General features: G+C 31.5%; 1 protein-coding gene across 1 annotated transcript; it reads right to left on the reverse strand.

Annotated features, from left to right (window-relative positions):
* Positions 1–273: 273 nt before the first annotated feature.
* On the reverse strand, positions 274–6,938 carry LOC149571791 (protein NUCLEAR FUSION DEFECTIVE 4-like). Its single transcript, XM_089813208.1, has 2 exons — positions 5,805–6,938; positions 274–1,215 (listed from the first exon to the last, which is right to left on the reverse strand). The coding sequence occupies exons 1-2, from the start codon at positions 6,510–6,512 to the stop codon at positions 379–381; spliced, it is 1,545 nt and encodes a 514-aa protein (XP_089669334.1). The 5' UTR covers positions 6,513–6,938; the 3' UTR covers positions 274–378.
* Between the last annotated feature and the right edge of the window lie 1,614 nt (positions 6,939–8,552).

The following is an 8,552-nucleotide window of genomic DNA, read 5'->3' on the forward strand; positions in this document are numbered from 1 at the left end:
TAATGCATTTATTGTTTCAGCTGTGTTATTATATGTAATTTAGTAATATAAGCCAAGTTAATAAAATAAAACCACATGTACCACATTTAACCATTTATAAAAATGAATAAAGCTCATGTTTAAAACAAAAATATCAAAAACAAAAAAAATTATCAAAGATAAAGTTGAATAATGTTATAGATGTAAACAAAAACATTTTTGTGATTATAGTTTTTAGAGCTATCTCTCAACTTGATTGTCACAACTGTCATAATATAAATAGATACACAAAGATTTAATCAATTGATTTATTTTCATCTCAAAGAAAGATATCCATAGAATTTATGTTTCAACCTTATATGCATGTGTTTCTATTACTGTTATGCTAACAAGACCTATTTAATTACTCATTCCTTTTCTATAAATATATCTTGTTCTCCACCACAAAATGGATGATGCTAATGTTGCAAACATAGCAATACTAGCCAAAATTGTGAAGGTAAGACTAAAACATATGCTACCCTCACACTTCGCTCCTCCTTGCTTAGCTGCTTCTATATCATAGAGATATCCTGCAACCCACACATTTAAAATATATAATACAATTGGATGCCCGAGCATCATGACATTGTATAACGTCCCAAAATGGTGTATCCCAAATATATCTGATATGATAATGGAACTTAAACACCATATTGTTCCAAAAGAAAACCCTATAAATATAGAGCCTAAGAATAGAGCTTGAGGAAAAGTGCCTGCTATTATCACAAGACAATAACCACAACACATAATGAACTGAGCTAGTGCAAGTAATATTGGCCTTGCTACTCCAAATTCAGAAAGCAAATAATCAGATAAAGCTCCAATCCCGAAGCGGCCTAAAAATTGACTTGCTGATATCAAAGTGACAAATATAGTGATGTCTTGTTCTTCATATCCAAGAGAGGTGTCAATTTGGTTCATGTTTCCAATTGTCACTTCACCTGATGCTAGAGCAACTGAAGAAGAAAACAAGACTAGGAAAAAATCAATGTTGCAAATTGTTCTCCATAGAGAGCTATTAGCATACTTAGTAATTGCAGATTTTTCAAAATTATTTGAATCTTCTAGTGTAGTGAGTGGCTCCAAAAGTATTTGGTTTACAATTGGTCTTCTCTTATTAGTAGTAGTTTTCCATACCACGTATAAGGGAATTGCTAGAATGATAAGTGTAACAACAAGTTTCACTCGATCTACCTGTAAAACCTTAATCATTTAGTAATTCATATTAAATGAAATATCAAAGATAACTATCTATATAAGAAACATTTATCTTATATATTTTTAAAAAAAACTATGAAATACACAACAATTTTTAAATATATTTATTAATAAATTCAAAATTCACTATTTTTTATTAAATATTTAAGAGTACATTCTCAATTCAGCATTCCTCTTTGATGTGATATATTTAGATGACTTTGCATAATGACATCAAGAAATCGTTTCTTATGTAACACTATTTTGAATGACTTATAAATGTCACTTTTCCAAGTGATATATGTGTCTCTTTATCTATAGATTTGAAATAGACTTATGTGAGTGGAATAAAATTATCAAAATGAATATGGACAAGTCCTAGAAATTTGTGAAAAAAATGAAATTAAACTTTTTGAAAAGTAAATTTAATTTAACTATAAACAATTTCATACAAAAATATAATATTTACTCAATATTTATTAAGCTTTCTTACTTATTAAATATATAGTTTTAATAAAATTATAATATTATTTGTTGATAAAATAAATAAGTTTTAACAGTTTTTAATAAAATCAATATTTTAATATTTTAATTAATTAAGTTATACAAATTATTAAATACAATATATCTTTATAATGACACATCTTTATGAAAGAGTACAAAATGAAAATATTAACACATTACTGAAACATAGAAAAAAATTGAATCTTGGAGTAAAAGAAAACAAGATATGGATACCTATTAAGGAGTTTGTCAGAAACAACAGTTAGAAATGCTATGATCGATATATTTGCAAAGCGTGGAAGTATGAGCAAGCAGGCGAGTTGTTTGACAAAATGTCGGAGAGAGATTTCATCCCATGGACTGCAGTGATTTCAGGATAAGCACAAAATGAATGTGCGAAAATGGCTTTAGAAACTTTCAAGCAAATGCAATTGGCAGGTGTACAACCAAATTCCGCAACCTTTACCAGCATGCTCCCAGCCTGTGCCAGAATGGGAACTTTAGAACAAGGCATGGGCTTCCGTGAAGGCATTGTGGAAGGATTTTTGTTTTCTGGTCAGATGTTGTAGTTGCATCTGCTTTGCTTTGCTAGACATGTATGAAAAATATGGGTTCTTTTCTTCACATTTTTTATCATTGGGACGAAAAATATATTTGTTAAATCGAAAGGAAATAGGATATAATAATTAAGCTACGAAGCCATCGGTTCTGTAAACATATATGTCTGCATATCAAAATAGCTGGTATGCTAGTAAACATCATGAGTTTCTGTGCTTATAAAACATTCACTGACATGTTTTCTCTGGATGTTCTTAAGGTTTAAGTCGCTGTGCTTATAAAACACTCACTCACATGTTTTCAATGTATATTTTCTGAAGGTTTAAATGGATGTGGACACTTGACATGTGTTTAGAGAAGGTTCACACAAGATATATATTCCTTCGTACATGCAAATTATTTTTGAGCCTCATGACCAGCCTGATCACTGTGAATAACACCTTAGTCTGCTCTGTTTTTGTTGATTGCCAAGGGCATAGCATGACTGTACTTTTACTGATGTATCCTTCCTCATGAATTCATGTTTTCAAGGTCATTTTCATGCTTTAATTGTGACATAGATTTATCATGTATTATAACTCTAGTCAGTTCATTAAGAAAATTTCATTGCATCCTACTTTTCCTTGCCATTCTTCCTCAACTCGCTGTCCTTCAGAAGTTTTTATTCATTTTCATCCATCTCTTAAGCAGAAAATTTGCTGCTCCTATTTCCACTGATTTTTTGTTTGGCCTAAATTTTAGGTGGCTTGTTGGTCTTTCTGACTTGTGATAATTGCGAGTACATCAATCCCACAATTTAAGCTTATTCTAAATGAATGATTGAATGTGTGAAAGTTTTGATGACATTCGTGAGATCAATCAAACAAGAACCCCTCCAACAAATTATAACCTCTATTTCCTTGCTATCCCTTTGTAGAAGATTTAGGCTGTCTGAATATAAATGTGGGAATAGGAATAGTTAATCTGGAATAGAAAATGGGGTACATATTCTTATTTTCTGTTTGGTTCAAACAGAATTTGATGGAGAATTCATGAATCCAAAAATTTCTGTTATTCCAATTCCATCTATTTAGGTGGAATTGTAAATACTCATTTTTAGGCTAAAATTAGAATACGTATACATATTTTATTCCTATTCCAATTCCGATTTGATGCATTTAAACAGGAAATTTTAAATTTTAAAAATTTACATATGCCTATTCCACTTGTATTCCGGCTACCAAACGGACCCTATGTCTGCCCATTATGACATACATCAAAAACTTTTATTTACGCTAATCAAATGCGTTTCAACTTCCCCCAAGGATAATAGGCTCCTTGAAAAAATTTCATGCACTAGGCTCTTTTGAAAAAAATTGATCGTTTAGGCCGAGTCTAAAGTTGTCAAAGTGAAGCCTTAGGCACAAAGCCAATATGCAAAGCCACAGGTTGAGTCGACATGGAGAGAGAACAAGTTCTGAGAGAGCAGGAACTACAATTTACAAACAGTAAAAAGTTGAAAAATTCAACGGGCGAGTTTCAAGGCAAAACATAATGGAAGAATACAAAAATATAATTGCAAGCAAATTCCACACCATAATAGGGCACCATGCAGATGCAGATACAATTGGAACAAAGCATCTCAACTAGGGAGGGTGAAAATTACTGCAGGAAGCCATTCAAGAGCAAGGTAAAGATCATGTTCTTGAAACAATCCATGAAATACAGGTAACACTTTGCTTCATAATTTTCCGTTGTGGTGATCTTGAATATGAATGGTTGATAGAATTTTCATTGTAAGCTTATGCTTGTAAAATTTTGTATACTTTTGACAGATTAACATTATCAGATTTCTATAATCTAATTGTTATGAAATTTTGCTTCTAGATTCAATTGTTTATGGTTTTTTAGCATCAATGTTCTGGATCACACTCTGTGATCCATCATTCTTGCATCCTCTCATCTTAATGATGGATCACAGAGTGCGATCAGAAATGTTATGCTATAAAAACATACACGATCGAATCCAGAAACAAATTTTCATTTTAAGATTACAAGCAGATAATCCAGATTGATTCATTATCTGGTAACAGGAGCATCATCATGCAGTTAAAAGATTGAGCGAAATTTGCTTGAGCTGCATCAGCTTCTTTTGGACATGTCTGTGCTTGTACAAGCACAGGGAGAGCAACTAAATAACATTGAATATCATACTAAATAACATTGAATATCATATTGCCCAGGCTGCAAAATATGTTGAGCTTGGACCAAACAACTTCATACTGCAAAAAGCCACCAATGAAGTAGCCGGAAATGGATGTATATTGCAATCATTATCTTGTCGATTATAATCCTCATAATTGTCATTCCTTTTCTTACAAACATGAAGAAGCCATGAAGATAAAATTTGTTACAGATTCAGGCACTGCAGTTTTCATGATATTTTTAAATGCAATTTGAATTCCTAGCATTGCATTATCGAAGGTTTGAATACAACAAACATTGTTGTAGTATAAAGGTAGTCTGGTGGTGATATTTGGTCGTTTTCTTTTTCTTTTTCTTTTCATGGTTGAACAATCGAATTCTCTGTTTTAATCTCTATTTTCAATTATCATCTCTTCACAGCTTATTGGCATTCCAACCAAGTTTCGCAGTGGAATATTTGATGCAGTGGCCTTCACCCAAACCCAGTTCTGTACTTCATGTGTAGCCAATGATGCAACCATTAACAGCTTGTTTGATTTATTTCACATAAAAATTTATCAGATTCAGTCCTTCAGAATTTTGAGTTTTTTCGGCATATCTATTGTATGGCATGCATTCACTTTAATGAACGACCTGAAATCTTAGGTGTGCTACAGTAGAAGAGTGAAGTGCAAATGGATACATTATATGATAGATGTCCTCTTTAAATTTTCTTAGTTGCCGATTTGGGTTCGGGGTCGGATTGGGGTTCTAGATTACATTTGTATATTCATCATTTATTTTTCCATCATGATTTGTGTGTATATATATTTATTCCAAATTTGGCTGTAGGTCCTTAAGGATTCATGACAGATTTGTGTGGATTCATGAAGGGTCTGAATTTGACCCTTTGTCCAGATTCACGGTCCGCAAATCTGAACAAATCCACAGGGTCAAATCCAGACCCTGCACAAATCTGATCTGTTCGTGAATCCACACCCAAACTTGGTTCAGAGCAGAATCCGATAACAAGGAAAATTTCATTTGCAACTCCTTGATGAGCTTGAAGAATACCTTCAACTTAATTACCATACATGAATTCATTACTAGATCAGTTTTCACTCTCTTTTATATATTTTATTATTGGTATAATCATTGCACCTTCTTGTTCGCACAAATACAATTATATAGATTATAAAATGTAATAAAACAAATATCATAAAATGATTTTATTCCAAATACTAAATACCAAATTAGCAGAAAAAAATGCTGTTTATTTTTTTAACCTTTATCTCAAAAAAATATCTTCTAACTAATGCTTTTTGAAAGTCTAAAAATAAGTAAACAGTGAAATTACTTACCTGTAAAGAGTGTTCATCCCAGAGAGGGGCAGCCATGAAAAACACTGCTAAAAATACCATGGGCACGGACGTCAAGGCCAGGTTTTGCAAAGTTCTTGAAGATTCATTTTCAGAATGATCTGGTTCATACTTCCTAACAAATGGCATAAGCAGAAAGGTCACTGAAGATGGGATAATGGCCGCCACTAACAAGTAGGAAGACCCATCTGAATCTGGAAACAGCACCTTCCATGCTGTTGAAAGAATGGCGCTGCTTAGACCGAAGCATCCTTTCATCAAACCCACCGCTAGTCCTCTGTTATCTGGGAAATTATTCACAGAGGTCACCATTGAGACCGTGTTGAAGTATAAGCAGCCATTCATGGCAATAAGGTTAAATAAACTCAGCTCCCACAATGGAGGGGCTGCTAGTCTCCCAGATACAAACAGCCATAACATCAAGTTGCCTGCCAAATTGTGAATAGCCCCAATGAAGAGAACAAGCCAAGCCGGGAGCCTCTGGTTTAAGAGACCAGAGATTATGCCCCCCAAAACCCCAATGCTGCTGTAGGCAGAGATGGTGCCTAGTTGCTGTTGATTGTAGCCAAATCTGGTCTTGATGGCCTCAGAATATATGCTGAAGCCATATGATCCTCCTGCACAACATTCTATCCACATGCAAGCCACCAAAACCATCCATCTGTTCTGAACTGAATCATAATACCCCATTCAAACCCTGTTCTTGGAAACTCAGAAGGAAATACTGAGGACAATCCTTCTCAGCTATCTGTTGGTAGTTTTTGTATGATTTGTTCAATTAGAAAAACAAAAGGGAGAAGGTTTTTGTTAGAAGAAAGGTATCTTTAACGTTTGTTCAGAGATTTTTGAAGACTTTTGGGGGTCATTAGGTCACCTGTATCAATGCTCTCTGTTTCAAGTGTAGGCTGTCATAATCCCCAATCGTTTGTTGTTTCAGTTCTTCCACCTAAAGTCTTCCAAGCCACAAGTAATTGATATTCCTGATGTGAACACGCTTTTCTGGTATGGGGTCTACTGTGACTACAATAGATTTTTCTTACTGGACCGATTTAAACCACCAATGTGGACCAGCAAAGTCCTCTTTTGAATTTGAAAACAAAATATCGATGGAGTTACCAGAAATCCTTCACGAAGAGGATCTCCTCTTCCTCAATTAGGCATTGCTTGCCATGTGAATTGGGTATTATTCTATTTGAAGGAAGCATGGAGCCCACTTGAATTGGTGTTTTAAAAAGTATTTTTATGTAATATGACAAAAGTATAGAGTACTATATGCAGTTAATATTGCGTTTCTTTGCAGTCAACTATGAAATATGCGAACTATGGAATTTGTCCATTACGACAAGAAACAAGTGCATTCATTACTTGACAATCCTGTTTCATTATTTGATTTTATATTATGTGCATATATATACCTTCGTGGGTCCTGAATATAAAGTATATATTTGTTAGGTGAAGTTTGCTTGATTAGAGGCATTCATGCCAAACGACTTTCTTTTAGTTTAATAAATTGTACTACTCTTTTTATTTATTAGTTTTTCAAATAGGCATTCTACAATAGCATAATGGGTAGAGGGGATGGTGTGACCCTGCTAATGTTAATAATTATACTTTCAGGTTGAATTTGACAACATCTATATGTCAAAAATTTAAATCTTATTATAAAAAATATATACTTTTAAAAGTAATTTAATAAATAGCACATAAAATATTTGTTTAATTATAATATTTAGAGATATAAATTAAAAAGTTTAATTCAGTAAAAAAATTAAATAAATAGAGATAAAGGAAATATAAATAATTTTAAATGTAGTAAATTAAATTATTATTATGTTGTAGTGGATATCTATTAGCATTTCATCAAGATAGATTTATTTAAAATATTTATTAGTACTTGTCAAGTAGGCCAAGTACTATTGTGACACATTTTGATTTTTACACTTTAACTAGTGATTAAAATTTTTAGTTTGTACAATGAGAATTAATTGATATTAACTTTTATTATCAAACTAATATGTTGCAACCATCTTTAACTTTACAATTTTAAAAAAATATATTTCTAAGATTTGATTGGGTGAATTCATTTAGCTTTATATGGGTCAGGTTTGATGGATTGTATAGTTATTTTTTATTAAACTTTTTAATATTTTTTTTTGATGTAAGTGGGTTTGTTTAGATTTTTATATTTTAATATTACATTTTTTTAATAATATAATTTTTGTCTTTCAATTAAAAATTCTAAAAAATGATATTTCTTATATTGTATAATAGTTTAAGAAATGTTATTATTATAAAGATATTATGATTTATTTATAATATAATAGCATCACATGAATATATGCAATAAAATATATATCAATAATTATACTAATAAATAAAATTATAATTATAATTATAATTAATATCATTATAGAAAATTATAAATATATAATATTTTTATTAATTAAAATATCTAATAGAATATAACAAATTTATTAAATTAAAACTATATCTATATAAAAACTAAAGGTAAGTACTAAGCCACTATGTGGCACTTGTTTGCATTTATTAGATGTAAAATTATTTTTTAATATCAAATTTTAAAATTTCAGGCAAAAGCCTAGAACATAATGGTAAATTGTGAACCTTTTATCAAAGAGGTCTTAGGGTTGAATCTACTCGTGGTTAATAAATAATAATAATTAATCCAAACACATAATAATTAATCTTGGCTTTGGCCTCTTATCGATC

Source organism: Cupressus sempervirens, chromosome 2, assembly GCF_028749045.1.
Source record: "Cupressus sempervirens isolate cs-2001-9-10 chromosome 2, ASM2874904v1, whole genome shotgun sequence".
In the NCBI taxonomy this organism is placed as follows: domain Eukaryota; kingdom Viridiplantae; phylum Streptophyta; class Pinopsida; order Cupressales; family Cupressaceae; genus Cupressus; species Cupressus sempervirens.

Coding starts and splice junctions, on each gene's coding strand:
- LOC149571791 (XM_089813208.1), bottom strand. CDS start 6,512: ATGGGGTATTATGATTCAGTTCAGAACAGATGGATGGTTTTGGTGGCT. Junction 1,216..5,804: donor GGGATGAACACTCTTTACAG/GTAAGTAATTTC, acceptor AAGGTTTTACAG/GTAGATCGAGTGAAACTTGT.